The sequence below is a fragment of the Oreochromis niloticus genome, linkage group LG23 (assembly GCF_001858045.2).
Source record: "Oreochromis niloticus isolate F11D_XX linkage group LG23, O_niloticus_UMD_NMBU, whole genome shotgun sequence".
NCBI classification, from domain to species: domain Eukaryota; kingdom Metazoa; phylum Chordata; class Actinopteri; order Cichliformes; family Cichlidae; genus Oreochromis; species Oreochromis niloticus.
Genome location: NC_031986.2, coordinates 20,800,962 through 20,826,252, shown reverse-complemented (window position 1 = coordinate 20,826,252; position 25,291 = coordinate 20,800,962). Strand labels below are relative to the sequence as shown.

At 40.1% G+C, this 25,291-nt stretch overlaps 1 protein-coding gene and 1 long non-coding RNA gene across 7 annotated transcripts in view; one reads left to right on the top strand and one right to left on the bottom strand.

Moving 5' to 3' along the window:
* Positions 1–25,011, bottom strand: part of LOC100693873 (poly(rC)-binding protein 3) — a 30,223-nt gene extending 5,212 nt beyond the window's left edge. For 2 of the 6 annotated variants that reach the window (XM_019351934.2, XM_025903066.1), the window contains exons 1-10: positions 24,908–25,011; positions 14,583–14,751; positions 14,431–14,454; positions 14,298–14,330; positions 14,091–14,207; positions 10,533–10,664; positions 10,098–10,226; positions 5,529–5,672; positions 2,371–2,412; positions 343–421 (exon numbers count right to left, since the gene is read on the bottom strand). In XM_019351934.2, the coding sequence (XP_019207479.1) occupies positions 343–421; positions 2,371–2,412; positions 5,529–5,672; positions 10,098–10,226; positions 10,533–10,664; positions 14,091–14,207; positions 14,298–14,330; positions 14,431–14,454; positions 14,583–14,657 (775 nt within the window). In that variant the 5' untranslated portion in view covers positions 14,658–14,751; positions 24,908–25,011. Of the gene's footprint in view, positions 1–342; positions 422–2,370; positions 2,413–5,528; positions 5,673–10,097; positions 10,227–10,532; positions 10,665–14,090; positions 14,208–14,297; positions 14,331–14,430; positions 14,455–14,582; positions 14,752–23,329; positions 23,420–24,907 lie in introns of those variants that run through there. The other 4 variants (XM_019351935.2, XM_025903065.1, XM_019351936.2 and 1 more) reach the window with 4 other exon arrangements.
* On the top strand, positions 4,998–10,568 carry LOC109197021 (uncharacterized). Its single transcript, XR_002058346.2, has 3 exons — positions 4,998–5,177; positions 5,273–5,331; positions 10,503–10,568. It is a non-coding gene; the product is annotated as an uncharacterized LOC109197021 (long non-coding RNA).
* Positions 25,012–25,291: the final 280 nt, after the last annotated feature.

Below are 25,291 nucleotides of genomic sequence, written 5' to 3'. Positions count from 1 at the left end.
TGTGGCTCAGCCCTGTGCAGAGCCTATGCAATACACAAATTCGAGTTCTAACTTTTGAAGAAAAAAAAATCCAAGACAACTGCAATTCTATACAATAAGGATACTAAGGGGAAAACAAAAGAAGCCTCAACATCAACAAGAGCAGACCACCAGCAGGCCATGTCAATGGCAGTGAACCACAGAGACCATTAGGAGGAGAACAACGAGAAGAAGAAAGAAAGGACAGAGACAGGAAAAGAAGAGAAAGAGAAAAAAAGGAGGAAGAGAATGTGTTCGTCTCTACAGGTAAAAACGAGAGAAGGATCTTTGGTGAAGAGGGTCATTGTGTAGGTGGGTACGTACCGGGGAAGGCAGGGGTGGTCTGTCCGAGGGGGGTAAAGGGGGTTTGCTGCATAGCCAACTGGTGGAGCTTGCTCAACTGCTGAGGGGGGGAGGAGGAGGACAGCAGAGCTATGAGGTCATCGTTAAAAACGCACTCTGACACACGCACACGCTCACCAGACACATACACGCACGCACAAAGGTCAGTCCGAAATGCTACAAGAGTAAAGAAAGGATCTGAGGATAAGTAACAACACTGACAGGTGAAGGACAAAGACAGAGAAAAAAGAGAGAGACCAAGAAAGAAAGACAGAAGAAGAGGAGAACCTCATGAAGGCCTTGGCCTGAGACTGGAGCATTTGGGAGGATTTCATAAGCCCCGCCCCTCATTGTTACTGTTGCTACACGTGGAACAATCTATGTTGAAACTGCAGTTTAGGGAATAAAATGTCACTGTGCTGTTCTGGCCTGGAATCCTGCACTTGCTGAAATAATTGCTGCAGTTCTGAAATAGAACTTTGCAGTTGTTAAACTAAACTCTTGAACTAAACTCTGCATTTCTAGAACAGAACTCTGCAATCAATCAATCAATCACTCTGCACAGGTTCACATTCAGAATCTGGTGACCACAGATGAGAGTTTTAGTAGCAGAAGCATTCTGGTTGCCATATGTAATCTGCTTCTTGTCTGATTTTTATTTGCCATTTTGTAAAAAGCAGGTATTGTTTGAATGTAGATAAACAATCTGTGTGGAGAGCAAAAGAGGGTATGAAATTATGAAACTAGTGACTATCATTTAAAGCCATACAAACTGAAAGTGATTTGCAGCAATGTGCTGAGCAGAAACTGTAGAATTCGAATGACATTCCACAACTTCAAGCACCTGCCAACGACACTACTGGTGACGTGAAGTGGACAGGACCTGGGATAAGCTTTTCTCAACTTCCAAGTGAGTGGTTAAAGCTACAAGCAATGAGAGAGAAAAATACCTGTCAGATATGACCTGGTGGTAACAACATTAGAGGATTATCTAGGCAACTGAAGCCTTGAATGTCCACAAGCGAACAACCAACCAGCTGAGCTGGGGATCTTGTTAGGATGACTCCTGGATACCTCCTGAAATGCGTTGCCAGTGAAATGGATATCTGGAATAGTCTGCCTAGGTAACTGTGATCCAACTTTAGATAGTCGAGGATAGTGGATGGATGGGTGGATGTTTGCCCATGTAATCCCCTAATGTCACCTGCCCCTAATGCCTAATATCACCTTCTCATATGTCAGTCAATGATATTGTTCACACTCACTGACTGTCAGTAAATCAATCAGGCTCATGAGTTTACATTTTCTAACAGCTGTAACTTTACATTTTGAATGTTTACCACCAACTGGTCATGACAGATGGCTGCTGCACCTTGAACCTGAATCTGCTGGAGGTGTCTTCCTTTTAAAAGGGAGCTTTTCCTTCCCACTGTCACCAAGTGCTTGCCCATAGGGGGTCATCTTTAAGATAAATAACTCTAAGTGGAGCTGAGTTGAACACTGAGAGTTTTAAAACCTTCTTGTATTCAAAGTCATCTTTAGCATCAAAGCAGCCGTTTTAATCCATGAAAATACCTCATTGTGGGATTCCATACAGTTCCCTTTCTACTTGCAAGAAAAGCATTTTTCCTCTTCTTCCTCTTGAGCTTGTTTGAACATGCCAACAAATGGAAAGTTTAATTAAAGTTAGTTTAAATAAAATTAAATTGTAAAAAGAAATGGAGTGGAGGTTGGAAGTCGATCTGAAACCTGTCTTAAAAGTCCATCAAGAACTTCAAGACTAATCTGATAACTTCTTCAGGCCAAGCCCCATGAGGTTTAATGCCAATCAGAGGGCACAGAGGCAAGAATAAGAAAAGTTAGAAAACATAGGAAATAACATATCAGAATAAAAGCTGTATTAATATTAACAATTAATATTAATAAGGGTGGAAAGAAAGTAAGAACATCTGGATGCAGCGAGACAGAGTTATAGAGGGTGCAAGACTGACTGCCTCGTGGGGCACTCACATCTGGATGTGGGATGGCGTACTGTCCTTGAATGGTATACGCCTGCAAACATGAGGAGAAGAGCTCACTGTTATGATGCCACAAGACACATTATTAAATAAGTTCTGAAAAGCTAAATAAACAAAAGTGGACTGAAACAAAATATAAATCAAGAAAAAATGATCTGTCGACATTTCTACAGCTCAAGGACAACATAGACTTAAATGGGTTTTTTTATATCTTATGAGTCATATTACATGTAAGTCATGCATTATAGATTTCCTGTCAAGTTCTCCTACAATTCATCAATCAAATCCAGTTGAACTAAATAAAAAAGGGACAAATCAGACAGCAGGAAGGTGATTGGGAGGGTGTGGAGTAAACCAGAGGAGCGACCCTGAGGGGAGTAAGGTGTCGTGTCCTATTGGACATGTGGTTTATAGGAGCCACAGAGGTCAGAACTGAGCAAAATTGAATTTTATCCCACAAGATACAAAGCTGATTTTTAATGTAAGAATAAAAACACACCAAGTCTGTGGCTTCTGCTTTAGATATTTTACTGCCTTTCTCAATAGTCTCACATCAACCACTAAAATCTGAAAACAAACAAAAAAATTATAGATGCTATAGATGAATGTAGTGAAAGTGATTAACCAGTTAGTCGATCCACAAGAACTTTGCCTGCAACTATTTGAATAACTGAATAATTTAATTAAAATTCTGCCTCCAGACTCCCGTTATGGGTTCTTATATTAAGTTTTTCCACTCTTAAAGGTAATTAAAGGGAAGTATTGAATATTTTGACTCAAACCTGACCTGAATAACATAGAGCTGAAGCAGTTTTTTTATTCATAGATTTGTCAACCAGCAGTAATTTGCACAGCTGAATATAAATATAGCAAGGTTTCCACATATTCAAGCTTTTTAGATGTAAATATTTATTAATTAAGATGATTTTGAAGAGTTTTTCTTCACAATTTTGCCCTGTTTTATAATTGATGTAACCACCAAGCAGGGGTGCCAGTTTAACTCACAGTGTTGCTCAAGTGATTCATATACCTTAAGGCTGTTGCAGAGGCACAGGTGTGAATCTGCCCCAGGCCATTTGTTGGGTGTTTTCACTCATGTCCTGTTAGAGTAGAGGATAGAAAGCCTCCAACCTACTGATCAGCAAAGCTACAAAGGTGAACATAGCCTATAGTAAAAAATAAGCTCTAGTTAACTGGAGCTAAAGTAAAGAAAAGCAAGACCTGTGTGTTTGCGTGTGTGTCTCAATAATAATAATAATAATATTAACAAATAACAATATAATTTTTTTTTGTTTTAAACAGACAGATTTCTTATATATTTGTGTTTTCTTCCTTTTATGAAGGACGATCTAAAAATGTGTTCAGCACTCTACAAGTGAGCCAGACACACCTCACTTGTAGCCAAAACCTACAGCTCAAAAGCAGTTTTTGGACTACTCTAAAAATAAAACTTGCTTTCCGTTAGCTCCGCCTCTGAGCAGAGAAGCCCCACCCTACTGTCTTTTTAATGAGGAGTGGCCAATCACAAGAACGCTTGCTTGACCAATGGATTTCCATAAAAGGAGAGGCGCTGCACGTGTCTCAGTATAAGATAAACTGGGATTATTTTTAACTGTGAATAATACAAAGCTGCTCTATTAGTGTCCAAAAATAAAAATATGTACTTTGAAATTAATAAAACAGGTACCCTTTAAAATATAATTAATATAAGCTGCTGCTTCATTTGTTGTCCTGCCATACTACCCCTATCCACTAGCTGCTGCCACTGAGTTTCCCTTCCCCAGCAGACCACATTATTTAGCAACACACCTTGGGCGTTTATCAATATGCGTACTTGTGCGTACTTGCGTTCTCGTGTACTCGTGAAACGTCATCAGTCGGAGACCAAGTACTGTTCCAATTCGAAGTACGCATCACGCCGAGAACGCGAAAAAGTCCCGGATGTGTTCTCGATCCGCCCATTTTATCGAGCATGCATCGGTGTAGACTTGGGACAGCTAAATATCCCAGAATGCATTTCGTCCAAAACTCAACAGCGGACTCCCGCCACATCGTCGCCCCCCCCCCCCCCCGCTCGCGGTCTTCTCACTACTCAGGTTAAAGAAACCCCAGCAGCTGTCTATAGTATTGAGTGTCCACTAGAATAGAAATAAAAGCGTTCTAACATCTCACCTGCTTGTTTTTATTAAGGTATGTACACGTATGTACATGTACACTATTTTTATTAATAGAGGTTTCACTACTGAGGTTAAAAATGATATATAAGTCACTTAGATCACTTCTAAATGTTAATGTTTGGTTCATTTCAGTGTTTTATTTGTTCCTGAGTAAACCGGTTTGGCTGTGATTAAAGTTAAGCTTCATAACATGTTACTCACAGTTAAATTAGGAGGGGACGGCAGTAAAAACTCCGGACCTGTGACATCATCACGTACGCAGGTGTTCCGACTGTACAAATCACAGGTCCGTGCTCGCGTACTTGAGAATTGAGAAACATCCCACGAGTCCGTGCTCGCGTTCTCGGCGGGTACGTACTCCCGTGCGTTCTCGGCGAGTACGTACTCACCGAGCACGCGAGTACGTACTCGCGTACTTGGGCATTGATAAACGGCCCTTGCTTCTGTGAGCCTCCCCATTGTGGCTGGCTCCATTGCTATGAGCTCCTTTACTCCCTGTGTCTGTTTACGGCTGAAGTAAAATTACGGAAGTATATCTGTGTATTTTTCCAGCTTTTGGTTCCAAACTAAGAAAGGGCTGTGCTTCCAAGAGTATCTACTCTAGGGGATTTTTCCTGTCTTGGTAACTTGGTTACTTGTGTTTTAGGCTTTAGAGTAAAGTTTAATTTCCCCAAGCTTCATCAAGCTTAACATTTGTTTTCCCTGATTTTCTTTTAGACTTTTAAGCAGAGTATTTTCAATGAGAAGCACCAGCGTCAGTTTTCACTAAATAAAAGGTAAGTCACCTGATGGATCCTCTGACTCAGATGAGTTGAACGCAATTGATCTCAGTTCTGGTTCGAGTGGCTGGGGGTGATGGATGACCGTTTAAAAACAAATAAAAGCAGTGAGGGTTTCATGCTAGTTGGGATTTGGGTGGGTGAGGGGAGTGAGGAAGGGAGGAAAAGTGAGTAAAACCTGGTGCGACACTAACAGGCAGTGGCTGGTGCTGCAGTAAGAGGCTGAGGTTGGCTGTGGACGCCCCCAGTGGGTCTGCTCTTACCTGGCCACCTGAAAAAATGACAGGGGTGGAGGCAGGCTTGGGGCGGTAGGGGATGGTGGCACCTTTCGGTGGGGACTGAGGAGAGCAAAGGAGGAGAGAGTGGGGGAAGAAGAAGAAGGGGCGGGATGTGGAGAGAGTGTTAGAATGGGAAGACAGAAAATAATAGGGAGAGAGAGAGAAAGAAAGAAGTTGCATAAAGTGAGACCAGAAGGGAGAGTGCCTTAGGGAAGACAACCTGTGGACACCCACACAAAAAGTGCTCTTCACTGTGCGTTCATGCTGACATTACATGTCCAAATCGTGGTTCAGTGCACAACTAAACTTGGATTTACCTGGAACACCACTTTCAACTGGATAATGATGACTCAACATATTGTTATTTAAGGGTTTTTTTTCTTAAGTCTAGAGACTTACAGTCATGTCACAAATGTCCTAGTATCCATGGCTGATGCCATCATGAAGGCCCAATGGAGAACTGGCTGTGCAGATAGTTCAAATTAATGGTGCAAGAAACAGAGAGACACCTAAATACCGTGTAGCCCTTTGATCCAAAGCATTTTTTTCCATTTCCGACACAGAATTACAAGAAGGTAACAATACTTTTGTCAAAAACATCAAAGTATATGCCTCCTGCTTTGATCTTTTGGGTGAATTTTACTTACTGATACATCAGGCTTTAACCCTTTCATGCATGAATTATGACAACCTCAATCAGGATTTTTTTTCTTAAGTATTTTTATTCATCTTTAGGCATGGAAAAAAAGATTTTTGAACTTCATTTTTTTTAAACATGTACTTTTCAAATAGTTTTGTACATGTCCACTTAGTCAGTCCACTGGCTGACCAGTGGGTGGCAGCGTATGGAGTGACACATCAGTGTCCAGTGTAGTGGTTAATGTGCAAGTACACTGAAAAAAAGGGATTGGCCAGCTCTTGGATTTACGTAAGCATCTTGTGTGTATTTAACACAAGTGCCTCATGCTTTAAAGTTAAGTGTAACTATATAGTGTAGAAACTACATGATATGCAGAGAGGCTAGATTAAATTGTTCATATCATGTTCGAGCGAAGTAAGTCAATAATATAGCAATGTTAAATTCCGCAACACCGCACGTGAGTTGAGTCTCGCGCGCTTTGGATCGTGGTTTGAGGAAGGCATCCATCTCAGTCAAGTCGAGCAGCCGCCTCTACTTTTTTGGTTTACCAAAAGAAGTAAATTGGGTGGTTGTTACATTAAATAAGTCTGCTTTGTAATTTGAACACAATAATTTCATGTTTCTATGAACGTAATTAAATCATGTAGGATCTGTACGAAATTCAAAAACTTAATTTGTTCTTGTTGAGATGACATGATACAATCTAGTAAGAGTGGTTAGTTGCTGGACTCGTGAAATTAACAAGATCACATGAGATTTCAAACAGCAGGAAAATCACTGAAGTTATAAGAAGCAGACAACTAGACACACACCACGTGTATGCTACTGCTTTTTATTGTGGTTTAATCTGTCAAGGACAAAAACATAAAGAAAATTCTGCATCAAGCCATGAAATCATAGCTTTCGTACTTTTAATAAGCCTGGATTGGTGGCATGGTGGTTAGTGCTGTTGCTTCACAGTAAGAAGATCCTGGGTTCAAATCCACTATCTGGCGCAAATGGTTGTTTGTCTCTATGTGATAGACAGGTGAGCTGTCCAGGTTCTACCTTGACTTGTAACATGTCACTTCAGGGTTATGCCCCTGCAACTATAAAGATAGGAGGATGGTAGTTGTTTTGGATCTATTCAATTTTTATGGTAACCAGACTCTAGACTCTGTTGAACATTATGTAATATGAAGACAACATGTAGTATTTAAGTGACCAAGTAGTACTGGGGTAAAAGTTATTGAATAGTGTTGAAATAAAATGACAAAATTGTGGAGGATTAAAATATTCCAAGAACTCAACTTACTTCATCTAAACATGTTTCAATCGCGTTTCCTGAACACAAAATGCACAGGTTTATTGAATATGAAGAAGTTGTGTTGATTTAACTCATTTGTTTAAGTTTCTCCAAAAGCAAAACATTTGTGTGCAACCAATGTCCACTATTGAATCAAGTATATCCACCATGGCCTTTTTTTCAGTGTATACACTGACACAAGTACAAGAAAACAGTCTTTAAATAGCTGTCCACTGTAGTGACCACTATGCATGAAAGGGTTAATGATATTTATGCTGTTCACAGGTAAGTCCATCACTTAATTATCTCAGCAACTATGAGGCAGATTGCTGTGAAATTTTGCACCAACATCCACCTTCATTAGAAGATGATATAAATATCACAAGTTAAAGCTTTTAGTGATCCAAACTAGCTTAAACACAATCCTGAGTTTAATCTTGGATTTAATAAACTACACTCCATGGCTATAAAAATGAAATCTGTAATTGTACTATCTTTAGGCTGACTCTAAAACTGGGGTTGGGTGGCAAATTGGGTGGGATTTTAACACTTGACTTGTAATAAGGTGTAAATGTGAGATAGTGATAGATTGAGCTCAGCAGTGACTGCCCACTTTTTTAAGAAGTCTGGTTCCAGGAGTGAACTTTCTCTGTTAATGTTTCATAAGATCCTTACATAAAGAGTTTTAAGCCTTGATCTAAGCCATGACCATTGAAAAGCCATGCTGACCATTAAAAAAATTGATTTGGATAAAAAAAAAAAAAAACAGGAAAATAATAATAATAAAAAAGACAGAGGTACAAGACTATGTACATAATTACTTTTTAGGGTTAGGAAACAGCTTATCCCATAATGCACTACAAATGGGATTGGCTTCCAGCCTTTTTAAATTTCCTCCTTTTCATTGTCATAGTTTTCAGAGTTTGTAAGGTTGTAGCATAGTTTTTGATGGTGCTTAGTTCTTGATTGCAGTGACCGCAAGTTTTACACTCACTAAGCGACCTGATGTTCGTAGGTTTAAACAGTGACTTTCACAAAACAGAGAAATTGCTGTTTCATTTTAGGAAAGTGGAAGAGTATTCTTTTCCCCCAAAGTTACAACTAAACTGTGTTTTTGCTAAAACAAAGTTGATCTCATATATCAGTACTGGCATTTCTAAAGGCCTATACAGAACAGATGGGAGAAACACCCTTCAGCTCTGTTATGAGTGTTGCTGTTGCATAGTTTGTCCACCAGAGGGCACTCCACAACTTCCCTCTTGGCAACACATGTTTGGAACGCCACAAAGAGATCAACCAGCTGATGAGCAGAATCAGACCGAGCATAATAATCCATGACTTGTTGTGACAATGAAGCATGGTAACTTTTGAACTACACTGTCATATTATCTCAGTAAGGATTCATAAATAACGACACATAACAAATGCTTCGTAAATCTGTTCGAGTTTCATATGTGTGAAAGAAAATTTATTGTCCAATATATTGGGTTTTTACCAAATATCAGTATCGGTATTAGTACTGGTATCAATATCACTGCTGGTATTGGTCTTAGAAATCCTGTATTTTTGGACTATAGATGTAATGCAGAGTTGTGGTTTCTAAAGGAGAGATTATCATCGTTTCACAGTGTCGTAGGTCGTAGTAAGTTGACTCACAGCATTATGGTAATAATCAAAATCCCTATGAACAATGTGAATGGGAATGGGATTTTTGGAAGCTCACTGTTGAGCTCTATAAGGTTTGTTCACTGTCTGCTTTACCATAAAATTCAAGTGAAGTAAACCTTTCCATTGTGACTGTTGTATTACTAGATTGCTGTGTGGTTTATTTTCTGGTTTGGAGGAAGTCTGTACTTCAGTTTTTCCTAAGTGAAATTTTAGTGTTTTGTCCTTAAGTTAGCATTTATTTAAAGCTATCCATATTTAAGTCCCCGGTCTTTGTATGAACTGTAATAACCCAGCTAATTAGCATTAGTTCACAACTTGGCACTACACCCCAAATTTGAGGCTTCAGAATAGGAGTTCACAAAAACAAAGAGTTTCTTTACGATGACTGTGTCCATCTTTTATGTACAGCCTATGGCCTGAACCTATTTGCAGATGTGTCAGTTTGTTATCTGTAAACAAAAATCACCCAAAAGTCCACACACGAGGTTTTAAGGCTGCTGTTTTCTACCTATGGAAACCTGCTTTTCTCCCGACTGTGCAAACATTAAGTCAGTGCAGGACATGTGCACGTCTCTGCCGTCATGTACTGAGTACTTGGTGTCACATTTGCCATCTAAAAGGCAAAGAAATGTGTCTGCAGCAGTAGAGTAATGTTAATAATCCAGACTTGCAAACATAAACAATATCAAAACATATGCGAAAAAATGTGCAAATGTGCAAAAATGTGAAAAATTACATTTAGAAACAAATCTTTGGATACAGCAGAAACTCTAGGAGTAAATTACTTTTAAAAGTGTAGTCAAGCCTTTGAATTCTCCATATCAAACTTATTTTCAGCTACATAACATTTCTTTCATGTCCCCTGTGTGGCCAACCCAACCCCTTACCGTACCTCGAGCAACACCACACATATCTGTTTGACACACTGGATGATGGCCTCGGGGGCCCCTGAGATTGTCACCGCTCTCTCAGTGGAGTTGGGGAGCATGTCTCCTGCCACCTGGACCTGAGCTCCTGTGGACTGGAGGCAAGAAAGAAACATTTAAAAAAAAAAAAAAAAATTACCCTGCATCCCTTCAAACTGAGCCGAAACCGATATGGGAGAGCAAAATGAGCTCTGAGGCTTGGAGCCCTGCACACCGGGGATTATGCAAGACTGGACACTTAAATGGAAACTACATGAACCACAAATGTGGGATTTGGGAAGCTTACATGGGAGCTATATGAGGGATAAATATGAGCATATCCTCTGGCAGTGTCATTATTTTAAAAAACATGATTGATTTTATGTTTATAGACATCGTTAGGATGAAAAATGTGCCGCCACCTCTCTCATTTCTTTGATTTTGGAGCCTCCTTTGCCGATGAGGGATCCACACTGGCTGGCCGGGACGACAAGCCTCAGGGTTACGGGGGGTTTGCTGGTGGCTGGGCTGTTGCTCATGGAGTTGATTATATCCTGCGGGCGAGGAAAGGCCACATTTTGTCAGATGCGATGACTTTCACAGTGTTTTTCTGTCTGTGAAGTGGAGGCTTTGTAATAAATCTACCTTCATGGTTCTTAACTCACCATCAGCGCTTTAAGAAAACTCTTTGCTTCGGCATAAAATGACCTTTAAAAAGCTAAAATGATGTTTACTTTTTGGCAATAACATCTCTTCACACTTTTAAGTTGCTGCTTTTATTAATATTCTTCTAATAAACAGGGCTAAAGCCTCGGTATTTCAGTATGATGCTACTTTAAAGTTGACCATTTTATCTGTTGGGTATAATTATAATATTTTCCACCTAATCCTATTTTATAAGGTACTGTACAGCTAGTGTACAGCAGTAGAAACCGACCAGAGCAGTATTATTAATATGATTCTATTTAATGATGAAGCACTAACAGAAGGTATCCTGTCGAGATGACAGTGCATACATTTCCTGAAAAAATGAGAGCAAGATTTTGAGATATGAGCCATTTTTTCACTTAAAAAAGGCTAATTTGGCTGCCAGAGCAGTAAGAGAGTTTACTTAAAATAAATCACTGTCACTGAAGCATAAAATCCTGATACACGGTCCAAAAATCATATTTCAAGAAATATAATTAAGTCTAGTTATTGCAAAAGGAAGCTAGACCTTTGCATTTAGCTAAAAATAACTCCAAGTTGTTTATCAAGTAAAGAAAACTGAAAAAGAGTTTATCATAGAACCATGTAAATGTATGATTGCCACACATGGAAGTCTCGATTGTTCTATCTCTGCCCTCATGATCTCATGTATTACCACGGTTTATTATGTAATAGCATAATTAACATGTACCATTATGCCCTTGTGCTAGAGACAGCTGTGGTTGCAGGATTTTTACAAGTTTAATGGGCAAATGCATGTCCAAATCATGTGCATATGACTTCTTCTGAGGAGAAAAAAAGGTGAAATGGTCAAGGTAGGGGCTTTTAATGTACAGCAGTCCCTCGTTTATCGCGAGAGTTACGTTCCAAAAATAACCCGCAATAGGTGAAATCCGCGAAGTAGTCAACTTTATTTCTTACAATTATTATAGATGTTTTAAGGCTGTAAAACCTCTCACTACCCACTTTATACACTTTTCTCAGACAGGCATGAACATTTTCACACTTTTCTCTCTTGTTTAAACACTCTCAAAGTTCAAACCTTCGTAGAAAAATAAGTCCAGTATTAATGAATGAAACCAAAGGCATCCGCGGTTCCCTTTGACGGTGCAAAACGTTTCGTCGACATTGTTGCTTTTATTGGGGAGAAAACTTACAAGCATACAGTACAGCACTTCAGAGTCACACTGCTAGCGATAGAAGATTTATGTAAATTTGACAAGCTGAACGCATTCTGTACTGTACAGGAGACACGGCACAAGATTGATTGACAGTGGTCTACAGCTGATCAGGACGCAGAACACAATGTGCTGTTAAAAAAACAAAAAAGCAAAAACAAAAAAAACCCATGGAAAATTGCACAAAAAAAATCCGTGAAACAGCGAGGCCGTGAAAGGTGAACCGGGTTATAGCGAGGGACCACTGTACCAGACTTTAAGTGTTTTGGCATTGAGAAGTCAAATTTCTATAACTTTGAAAGGTTTTTGCCATTTTTGTTTGCTTGTACAGTTTTTCCTGTTTTGTTTTGTTTTTAAATGTGTGTTTTTAAGTGGGACTGATGGCGAGCCAACTTAGCTCTGCGCTCATTTTCTATGAAGATCTGCTGCTGGGATGTGTGCTGACTGTTGTTTTGCGTAATCTTGCTGAAATAACCAACAACGTCCGTGAAAAACACTTTGTCTGGTTGGCAGCGTTGCTCCAAAACCTGTGTGCTTTGTTTAGCATTAATGGGGCCTTCACAGATGTGCTGCATGCTAATACCATGTCCGCTGCAGCACTCTCAAGCCTCACCTGGCTGGAGCCTTTCTGTGTGGAGTAGATGATCTTCCTGTGCCTACATGTATTTCCTACAAGCTAGCTGTGAACAAAGTTCTGCATAATAGTGCTTTGAATAAAGCCCTGTATAAATGCATATAAATTGCATTGTTTCAGGTACAACACTCGAATAGCATCACATCACTCTGGCTTTTAAACTTATCATTGATAACAAGATAGATCTTGTTATCTAGAGAGCGTGACATCCATGATTCCTAAAAAAATAAAAAATAAAAAGCTTCTCAGTTTGCCAATTTAATTTGCGGTCCGTGAAATATTTTCACTTAAATAGAGCATTTAAATGATTAACATTGCTGTAGTCCCTGTTCACCTACAGTACACAGAGAAAACACAACATTTATTTTAAATGGGGGTTGTAAAAGAACAAAGTACAGTGATTACTACCACCTGTCATTACAGGAGGAAAAGACAAATATTTCAGAAATCTGTCGAAAACTTGTTTAAAACTAAACATTGTATCATTATTCAGCAAAGACTGTAATATTTTTTTTTAAATGTGCTTTGCTTTTTTTCACCTTTTTTTGTAAATGGACTCCATTCATGGATAATTGATTAAGACTGATGAAAATTCTTATTTTTAGCATTAAAACTATAATTCAGATTAAAGAGCCTGCACATGCTGGTGAATTAACCCTTACAGGAACATTAAAAAATGATTTTTGGTAATTACTACTACTGTTAATTCAGAGCAGCTGTGACATAAACCTTACATGGGGTGGGGTTCTAATAATTTGATATGCGCTGCATGTGGGTACCTTCACACCTACTTTACACTGGATTCAGGCGTAATCGATAAAACCTTGACTACACTAATATATGAGTGTAGCTGAGTTGCAAAGTTAAACAAAATCAAGTGACTTGTGTTTGCGTCATAGTACGACAACTGACCCTGAAGTTTCCACACTTACTTAAAGCAGCACTTGTGCGCAGCGCATGAATAATAAGTGGTTGAGTCTATCTATTGTGTTATGGAGACACTTGGCTTGGTCCGGCTGAAAGTATGCTGATACGGCACCCAAATCAAAACACAGCACTGGCCCATTTTCAGAGGGTGTTGCAAGGTTAGATCAGCACATTTCTGTCCTACATATCAGGGCCAAAGCTGCTTTGTATTCCACCTGGAAATGAGTCAGTACAGGTGCTAAAATCAGGCCAGTGGTGCTGGATTCTCACATAAGTATGGTCACACTCAGATGCACATACAGCCTTTACGCCATTACTTTACATACAGTTGTAAGATTCTTGAATGCAACCATTAAGATGTTAAAGTAAAAATGTTGCTACATTTTCTAATTTTTCTTTTAAAATGTGCCATTTTTTAAAAATCTTATAGAAGAAAATGGTTCAAATTTGATTTGAAATCAGTGCTTAAATAATACTAAGTTTATTAGTGTTGTAAAAACAGACTCTTTGTGGTGTAAAATAATAAACGGTACCTCTTCAAATTTGTAGGCTATCATGGCAAAGGCCTTGAAAATGGCATCTGTTGGCCCAGTGATGGTGACTATCCGTTCAGGGCAGTTCCCCTCTGAGATGTTGATACGGGCGCCGCTCTTTAGAGAGAAAGAGAGAGAGAGAAAGCATTAAATATGTGATTATAGGACAAAAATAGTTAACAAGAGTCTGAGAAACATTCTTCTTACGTCTTCACGCATTTTCTTGACCGTCTCTCCTTTCTGAAAGCAAAGGGGAGAAAGAGCAGTGAGATGTTTTGTGCATTTCCCACAGGCGTTATCATGCTTTACATGCTCTGCTTGTTGTGCTTGTGATAAATACCTTTCCTATGATGCTTCCAACCTCCTGCAGAAACAACAGAAAGAAATGTTAGACGCCACGGGCTCCTTGAAATTAGTTTTTGTTTTCTTTGCTCTTTTTACAGAAGCAAAAGCAGAACAAGAAAAGTCAAGTTTGGATTCGTGTGTTTGTACCTTGCCGTGCATCAGCAGCCTGATGGTGAGGGTCACATTCAGTCCACCTTCTGATTGGACCTTAATGGGCTCCATGTCGGGATTGGATGTGAAGGAAGGGGCGTGGTCACGTGACAGAGGAAGTCGAGGGCCAATGCGAGTGTGATGGTAGAGTCAGCCAACCGGTCACCTGCCAGGTAAAAGAAACGCAGACATGCAAAAATGCTTGATGCTTTCATTTTAATTTATTCTGCTTCAGTTAGTGTAGGGCAGCCATTCCCAAATTTAAATTTGACCTATCAGAGGACTTTCTAAAACCTACACTGTAAAAGAAATGGAAAATGCAAGTAAATTCTGCTTTTGGGGGGTAAAATTTGATGTGTGGTTAAAAAGTACGGAAAAAATCTGTAAAAATTTATATTTTATTTGTATTTATTTATTTAAAAAGGACAATTCATGTTTAACATGGTTATAATACTGATGTGCTACACATAGAGTTTATAGCTATAAACACGTATCCTATGTTGGGCTCTTACATCCACAATGAACAAACAAGATTTACAGCAGTTATTTAAAACCACAATACTCCGTAAAAGAAACTGCGGTAGATACACTACATTATTCGAATATTTGTAAGATGGAAATGATGTTTTAGTTGTGGAGCTAACTTTTATCCAGCCTTTACTGTGAAAGGTTTAACATCTTTGATGAATTTGATATGGGAAATTCCTTGAACATTACATTGTACTAGATTTTGTACTTATTATACTTTTACGATCCTCTGACGAATTTTAACTCTTTCTGTGCCAATAATAGGTCGGAGAAATTAAAAATAATCCTCAGAATTAAGAGCCTAACAAATTTTTGTCATAAAAGGAATAAAACACAAATAGTTTAGAAGTCTGTCAAAAACGTGTTTAAAAATAGAAATTATTTATTTTATTACTTGTGTATATATATGAGAATTAATAATAATAATAATAAACAAAGATAATAAGAAACTAAATATTTAGTAATAATATAATGACATGGCTTAGTTTTTGTGGTTTTACTTTAAAAAAAAAAAAATTAAATATGAACTCATAAATTAAAACAAGCCTAACTGCAGAGCCTTCTTGGCCCACTGGGGGCCGCTGTCGGACAGAGATTCAGTTTTTGTTTTGTTTAATGGATCTAAACCATGCAAGTCTAAAGCTGTAGACATTTATAGTCTTCGCCTTAAGCTTTTATAAAAATGTAAGCCTGCATGAAAGTCTGAGCTTCTCTTTGGGACCCGGCTCATTATGCAGACTGTGTAAAATCACCTGGAAATGTACATTTAAAAATACTACAAACATGGTTACATTCAGTATTTTTCTTGACTGCGTGCCTAATTTGTTCTTACTAAATTTTAAAATGTCATTAAAAAAAGATAGAATTTAACAAAATGGATGTGAACTGCAGTTTATAGCAAGCATCACTCAAACAGCAGTAAAAAAAAAAACCCAAATAAAACAAAACTGGATTTGTTGTTGACTATTTTTAGCTGTGGATTAATCCACGCTCAGTCTCTGTGGGACTGAGTGAAAATAAACAACAGTGTATTTGCTCATAATAATGAAGAAACAGGTCAGTGCAACGGTGTGGCTCAATCATGTGTTTAATAGTCTTAGAGGTGTTATAGGAAGATTATCAGGCTTTTAATGTCGCTGCTTTTGTCTTAAGAAAAAGTGAATTTTGCAACTTTTTTGTGCAGGTTTTGTGACACATACCTCAACTGTATTTAAAAATAACCAGTAACCACTGCACACACAAAAGCATAGATGGGAGAAAGGGGTTAAATAATAGAAGAACATCTTGTTATTCTCCCCTTAGGTATTAAATATATTGGTAATAGCACAAATATTACAGAATACATGGAATGATAAGTGGTCTCCTGATCCAATGCAATAAAAGCAGTTGAAATTTAGGTCAGCATATGTCTCCGCAGTCACGAGATGAGCCATCAAACGGCAAGCGCCATATTTATTTTTATCGAGCCCATTTCAGCCGGATCGCCTCTAATTCTGCCTGACAAGTGATGTAATGACTCAGGCAGCACTCGCAGTGACGCGAGCACGCACAAGATGGCGCTGCGTACCTGAACGTGGCTCTGCAGGATTTCTTTCTTTCTTTTTTTCTTTTTTCTTTTAATCTACAACTGGAAACTGTGCCTGCTAATAAATAAATCAGGAATATCTTGACGGGGAGAATTGTCTGATATAACAAGATTTAAATGATGATAATCCAATTTTTTTTCCAGAAGGGAAAGCTATTTTTTGTGAGACTGAATTATTAGGAAATCTATTAAATTAAATCAGAGGAATAGAAGAGTTATGCACTACAGATGGAGAGAGAAAAAAGGGGGGGAGAAGAGAGATGTCCCTTTTTTCAGATCAAATTCAGAGACAGAAAGTACAAGACAAGTTAACCTTCCCAAGTACGCTTTAGAAACCTCTGCTTTAGTCAGTATGAATATTATTTCTGGTGATTGACAATGCAGTCAAGAAAAAGACAGAAATATGGACGGGCGAGATCCTGAAGTGGCTGACCTTGACTGCAGAGACAGATAATGTCACAGTCTGCCAATCACAGTCATTATTGCTGTATTTTATATATATATATAGATCTATCTATCTATCTATCTATCTATCTATCTATCTATATATATATATATATATACATAATGTGTTCTCTGGCTGCCTTCCTGTGTAATTTCTAATCACTTGATGTCATTTGTAGCTGTGAATCATTCAAATGAGTGTTGCTTGAAACTGTGACCCCACCAGCTGTGCCTGCTGGTGAGATGTTTGTCGAGGCCTTCAGACGACCGAGTCGCAGTTGTTACGTGGCAAAAAAAATCTGCTTTTATGATGCCTCACAGTTCAGATCAGGCGGATTTATTCAGTGCTCTGAGCTAAAGCACAGTATGTGTAAAAACGTGCAAGAGTTGTGCAGTTTCTTCAGGGTTTTAGCTGTTAGAGGGTGTACATGTTTCCTTTTTGGCATCACTTTATGTGGAAGATGTTATGTTGAATAGTTTTATTTTTTTGTTGTTGACTGTGAATATGTGAAATAAAAGTGCGGGAGTCGGGGCGCTTGAGATTAGAGAGGTACAAAAACCAGAAGATTTTCAGGTGATTTTCATATAAAAATGGACAAAAGCAGGAAATATTCACATTAAAGAAATGAAGGAACCCCAAACCCTAAACCGTAACAACATGAAGTGCAGAACATGGCTTCACGTCTCTCATTTTGTTTGACCAGCCGTCCAGAAACTGAAATATACTGAGTTTATGATAATAAAATAAACCAAAGTATCATTTCATTTAGCATGTGATGCCTGTAAAGCGTTTATTTATTTATTTTTTACTGTCTTAAACTGAAATTTCAGGCTTGGACGTCGGACTCATGGTTGGGTTTGTGCTGGGGTAAAGAAACATGCCATGAACTGTGACCCCACAGGGTTAAATAATTAATTGAATATACCAAAATCGATTAGTAGACTAAATGCCTCATCTTTCTTTTTGTAATGTCCAGTTCTTATATCCTTTAACCTAGACAGACATATGTTGAAAATAATGCTTTTTTGTGAAACGATTCATCCTTTAATCTACGCTGGGATGCTGGTCGGAGGCCAGAGGAGGGTCGAGAGATAAGGACGGGGATTCTGCTGCCAGCTGTCTCTCCAATCTCCCAGAGGAGACCAGATTACATAAAAAGCTTTAATCCGGGTTTAAGACCCAAGCCAGCGGTGCAGGTCCTCTCCAGGGGCTTGGAGAGAGAGGGGGGGAATAAAAAAAAAAAAAAGTAAAAACATTTAAGATTGACAACAGGATTGAAGCCGGAGATGAGCGAGGGAAGATCCTCATCCCTTTCTAAACTTCACATCAGGGGCAGGAAGGTGCTTAAAGAAGGGTCTTTGCTGGGAAGATTGATCTTTCAGATTAAATATCATCTCACATCCTTTCTTCTTTTTTAAATATTTCGGACAATAAAGCTCCCCTCCCAACAACAAAAAAACCCCCTCCTCGATGGAGGAGCCTCCTTCCCTGTGATTAAGACTGTGAAACCTCTCTGTAGATTTAGGTCAACAAAAATCGAGGCTGCCTGAACCTCGGAGTCGAACGGGGTCACGGCGCTAAGAGCTGCATTTCAGTAGCGGCTCTCTCAGACTGTATTCTGCTCATGCTTCCTGTATAATAATAGAATTGGGTCAAGGCCTTGTGAATCATTGGTGCCAATGGGCAAAAACCTTGCAGCTTTTAAAAAAAAAAATTCCAAGCCTGATAAAAACTCTAATTTAAAGACATCCTGATAAAAGCTGAAGAAGGATTGGTCTCTGATAGGAGTCCCTCCTCCTGTGTCCATCATTTCTGCTATTGCATTGATTTATATACTTTTATTTTTTATATATAATTCTGCTCTCCTTGCCTCCGTTGCTCAGGCAGGAAGTTGGAGAAGGGGAATGCAGAGAGGGAATTTTTCATGACATCTGATGGGGAAAGTGGGTCATGCTCGGTGTTGCAGCACTGCTAGCCTCCTCCTCTATGGCGGCTATTGAATTAATCACGCTTTACGCTCGGCTGGACAACGCAGTGCACAAAATGCCCCCCCCCCACACCTCCGCACACACACTCTTCCCAACTCCCCTCTCCTCCCATCATCTCTCGCTGCGTCTGCTCGGCACTCGCCGCAGAAAAGGCTCGAGCGCCGCTCTAGAAGAACTCGAACTCCTCCTCTTTTATCTCCCGCCAACAATGAGGAGACGCTGCTGTTGTGCAGAGCCGGTGTTGCGTGAATGATGGAAAAAAACAGAAGTGAAGTTAAGGGGCTCTTTTTGAAAATTGATTTAGTAAGGAGGGAAGCTGGTTATTGATTATAAACTAACATTAACTGTATTATCTATTCTTAATTGGAAATTATTGGGCAGAGGTGGTTGCAGATCAAAGTGAATTTGGTGTGAGGGGTCAGAATATCAGATTTCTGCATAAAATGTTCAGCTTTAGGCCATTTTTTATAGATTAAAGGTACAATGTGAAACTTTATCTGGCCAGGAAACTAATCTAGTGCCTCACATACTGATTTAAAATGTAGGTTAATGAATTCAGAAGCCGTCGGTGCTTTGCATTTCAAGAGCTACATTATGGATGAAGTCACTCTCTGCGATTTTCTCTCATTCCACCCTCGGCCTCGACTCTGAGCTGTTTTTATTTTGCGGAGCTAAACTAACGGTGCAAACCGTCATCCTGACATCCGCCATAATGTGAAAGTCGAAGATAAAGAGGATAATTAATCAAACTCCTTCCTGTGGAATAGAAAAACAAGGCACTAACTGCTGCTGTTTCTCTGTCACGAGAATAACAGAGGAGCAGAAAAAGAAAAATCATTAAATGGGCGGCCAGTAGTCTAATCTAGGCCAAAGCCTCTGTCATCTGTTCCATCCTAATCCACATATCTACAGATATGTCATTATGGCATTTCGACATCAAACAGAGCCTGAGCCAAAGCTGCACGGCCGAGGTTTGTGAAATTGAATCTGCAGCTTGAGACGGCAAGATTTTTACTGATGAGGTGGCAAGTTTCAAGCGAGTCATGTGCAGTCTTCTGTCATTTTAAAAGTGTTCATGGGATAGTTAATTAATTGCCTTTAACATAATAATGCAAATATCTGGACATCTTTGTTCTGAATACCATCCAATTTCTTGTGTGGTGTTCATTTATGAGGTCTCTCCGAACTCTTTGGACAGCTGCACTCCCAACACTCCCATCTCTGCAACCGTTCTGATAAAGGTAAAAGGACATTAATGACATGTCTAACGAACTATTAAACACCTAAGTTTCGATCAGCGCATGCTTTATTAAGCCTTTATTAATAGGGCCCGTTATTTTCACTGTATTTGTTGTAAACAGTGGCATCAGCACAGACCTGTCACCAGCTGCAGCGTTCTCTTCATTGTTAGGTGTTGCCACAAATTCAGATTTTTATTTTTCTCTAAATAATCTCGCCTTTTGAAGCTATTCCAACGGTATAAAATCTCAAAGTTTCTGAGCTGGTATTTTGTTGAAATGGCAATAAAAACACTCAAACCTTTGTGTGAGGCAAAAAATGAGAAGGCGTGGCTTAAGCACGGTAAAACAATTCTGTAAAAATGCAGGACAGTGTGCCCTATTTTACATATACATGTTTTTTAACCAACATATTTTTACTATTGAATTTTACCATTTACGAAAGCTTCCGTAAAAAAGATAATGCACTTTTACAGTCTGCTGTCACTCCCACTGTTGCCAAGGGCGACAACAACATATGTAATTGGTCCTTTAGTCACCAGTCCTAGTTTCTCAGGCACTTGGTGGGTGGAGCTTATGTGGCTCAACCACCATATTGATAACCAAGAGAAAATGACTAAAGCAGATTTTCTTTTCGTTAAAATTTAGGTTTTGTTTTTTTTTAGTATTTTATGTCATAAAAATTGAACTGCATTTGGCTCTAAGAAATTTTGACAAGATTTGTTTAAAATTTTCTGACATCTGTTAGCTCCAGCTCCAGCACCAACCATGCTAACGTTGAGCCTGCAACCCCATTTGTATCATATTTGATGCATGAGTTTTTGAGACCTCTACGTCAGTGTGATCTTTTCTTCCTCCTGAAAAAACAAAATAATTTCACAACAATGCCAAACTGAACAAATATGATACAAAAATATATATATGCTAATTAATGTTGAATTTATTAATTAATTTATTTTTAATTTGTCAGAAGGTTCAGTAAACACTTGAGTTTCAATTATGGGGTTAAGTAATGCAGTGGTGCAGTATTTAATGATGCTGCAAACACCTTGACAGATGTGTGCAGGTGCACGTCAGGCAACCAAGAGTTTAGCTGTATCCATAATGTGGCCAATATGTTTGCCCATAAACGGGCTGTTGGATGTGACCGTGCTCCAATTAAGAGTGAACAAAAGGCAAATTAGCGTACATGTAGGGCAGCGGAGTGGGGGTGGGGGGGTGCAGAGAGTGACCTCATTGATCCATATGTTTCCCGTGGATCCGCTCAAATCACTGTTTGACAATTCTCTTCTACATTTAGACCCACAAATCTCTTCTCAGTCGCAGTTTGTGATAGTTGAAGTAACAGGAGCAAGGAGTCAGAGGTGCTGGGGCCAGGGAAATGGTGGTGTATAATTGCTAGCTGCTGTCAGAAATAGTAACTATAGGCAGATCAAGTAGAAGAAATGAAGGAGAGTTCCTCTAAGTCCTGAGGTTTTCGCCCTGCGTTTCCTGGTATATGAGCAGCTCTCGTCTCGTCTGGCACAGGCTTTTGTTGTACGTGGCTGAGTGGGGGGGCGTCCGCCCAGTCGGCCTTCCTATACGCCGCTATGACAGTGCTCTCAAGAGCTGTCAGCCCACATCAGCAGCCCGGCATCCTGATACCTCAGCCCAAATCACAATCAAAACTCTGGCCACCACATCCTCACCGCGACCAGTCAAATCAGAGAACAAATCGAGCGAGGAAGACGCGAAGACCAAGTATCGCCAAGTGGCTTTAAAAGTACCTCACCGCCTACTCTGCGTTCACTTAAAATAGCCCGAGTGTCCTGGGGTGGGTGAGGAGGGCGAGGAGGAGGCTTTACAATGCAGGCGCACCATGTTGTGATGTGAATGCGGCGCTAAGAGCCCAGCGTTAAGTCGGCCATTTTAGATTTGCCACAATTTGTAATGTGAGATCACCGCTTGTCACAAAGTCATGGCTTCCATACGTGGGGGCTTTCGCCGAGCGGTCGAGCAGAACGGCTCGAGATCGTATCCTCATCCAGGTCCTCATCCTCTTTTCTTTTTCGGCCTCTGTCACCTCCCAACAGAAAATTTCCGAGTGTATCAGACTTTATTAATCTGAGTGCCAAACAGAAGCTTTTCACCCAAACAAAGGAGTTATTCATCGCCGGTTTCCAAGTGCAACACAGAGAGCTGCTTCTGAAGTAATGGCAAATGACATTTTTGGTCTATGACTAGCTGCAAATAAGGCCATCAGCAGTGCTAATAGTGTGATGATAATTGAAATAATGATCTTTTGTTGGGGGGCTGCACGGGGACTGATGTATCAATTCCACTGAGCATCATTTCTACTATAAATTCGGGCGGTCCAGCTTCATCGTTAGCAGAATTTAAGCAGGTTTTCTTCCACTTACTATTGTTTTCGTGCTCACTGCTAATTCTCGAAACAATTAAATCGCTCATGCTTGAATCTAAGCCAAGACAACGAACACCTAAACAATGTAAATCAAGAGACGCCTGAAAGCAAAATCGACTGACCATAAAATCGACAATTCCCCAGGGAGAACCAAAATATTTCCTCCCGCATGGGTCGTCTTATTGGCGCTCACTGAGGCTAACTTACAAAAAACGTAAACTTGAAAGCATCAAATTAGGTAACAATAGGTCGATAAGTTGCACCATGTCACAGCTCATTATGTGCGTAATGATTTATTCCTGGCTGTGGGTAAGTTATCAAGTTAATTAATTATTGATGGTGATACCCAACTCGGCGAGGAGCGGCATTTTTTAAAGTTTCAACTGTTTAATGTGCCTGGAAGTCAAGCAATCAACTCAAGTATGTATTTAACTAAAGTAGAGAACAAATAATTTTTGTAAGAATGCAAATTATTCATTATTATTATTGTAAAGGAAAAGGCTCGTGCTGGAGCTTTAACAAGTTTTTCCTGAATAGAAGCAACAAGAAGAGGGTTTACCTTTATGCAGTGCAGGAGACAGTCGCTGACGACCACTTTCGGCGTTGGACGATTAAAAATTGCAAGGGAAAATTATTTTTTTTGCCTTTTGCTCTGCCCAGAACAAACTCTTACACCCTATTGGTCCTTGCCGACAGGTCACATGAGCAACCGGAGGAACACGTGACGGTTCTCGAAATTATATGATGAAACAAAACCGACTCCCCCGATGAGCTCAGTTTGCGTTTCTGCGCCACTGTTTGCCGCACTGTTTGGTGTCAATTGTAAATAGGCCGTATGATGAGGCATAATCTGGGTGACCATCACCCACCACCCCATCAACCCCCAACACCCCTCACCCCCCTCTTTCCCTCAGCTGCAACAAAATAGGGACGTGCCCAGTGAGGCACACGGGCATCACCGGGGCATGTCTGGGGATGAGGCTGGTCTGAATCAGAACTGTAGCCTCCGGGGTGTTCATCTGTGCCAGGGGAGGGTCGAGCACCCACCAACCCCCCCAAATCTATGAAATCCACAAAGCCGGCGTCCTTGTCGTTGCCGATAACAATCGACACATGAATAACCTAACTGCATGTTCAAATAATCCCAACCTCAGATTAAAACAATGCTGCGGCACTGCTGCCAAAGTGCTTGTTTATGAAGGACTCAGCTCAGGACAGTTGAGGAACTTTTTCGGGGCTTGACGCAACCAGACACCTCAAAGCGATTGAGGTCAAAGCAAAATGCACCCGCGCCAAACTGTGCACGGCAGCGTGGCGGACCGACAGGCTTCGTGGACTTGCGCATCCTCTGCTTTTTAATCTGCTTCTGTGAGTGTGTGTGTGCAGAATTACAGAGCTTTTGGATGGAGGCATCCCGTCCAGATTTTCAAATCCAGCACAAATCCAGCCCTCATGTCAGATGGACAGTTGTGCAGAGCTTAATCTGACATTATTAGGGTGGGACGGCAGCAGCGGCAGAACATTTAAGGGAGCTGCCAGGAGAAAGCAAAACAGTGGGGTTATACTGTCTGGATTAGGGGCAAGCGCAGACAATGAAGAACATGATTCACCTCTTTGTCGGTGTTTTTTATTTGACACCGAAGCGCTCCATTGGAAAAACTGATTATGTATCAAATTACAAAAGCGGGTTTTTATGATGAGGCTTTTAATTTTTCTACCTATAGACCACTAAATGGTAAACATGCCTACCCACCTACCCACCCGACTGTAAAATGGCCCATGGGATAAACTACAAATAGAGCATTAAATTTGCTCCACATTGAATCATAAGAGGCAAAGAAGGAGAAAGAGTGTGGGGTAAAATGGAGCGCCACGTCAGAGGAAATCTGCTCAATATTTGAACCCCCCCCCCCCCGAAAAAAAAATGTCTTGGCTCATCTTCAGAACTCCAAAAAAATCCAAGAGTAGTGGTAACTGTCAAAAAAAGCTAGTTTATGTAACACCCTTGTATAATTAAGTCTAATCTTTGCTGGTTCTAAGTACGCTCTCTGAGCAGCCCTTTGAGAATCTGTGGAATGTTTTGAGATGGAGTGTAAATGGCCACAAGGACCAAAAGGTCAAAGGTTAAACTGCTTACCGGTTCAGATGTAGGGATGCTCCTGATCAGGGCAGAGCAGGTTGGGTGCAGTCTGGGAGTTTAGGACCAAGATGGCAGATTTTGGGCACACTGAGAGTTGGGACAGCTCCCAAGGCCCTATATGTAGAGTCAACCCCCCCGCTGCCTATGGCCTCCAGCAAGGTGATGAACCCAGGCTGATCCAGTAAATGTACCCCCACCCCCACCCCGAACACTCCTGCCAAACAGAGCCTGTCCTCATATCCACCCACATCCCCTATCAGGGTACCAGGGTCCTAATGGAGGCAGAGAGGCGTGAAGGAGAGAGTGAGGGAAGATCGCACTGACAGTCAATCCCACTGATTGTTGATGAGAGGATGAAAGTGGTCACACATGTGGGGAAAG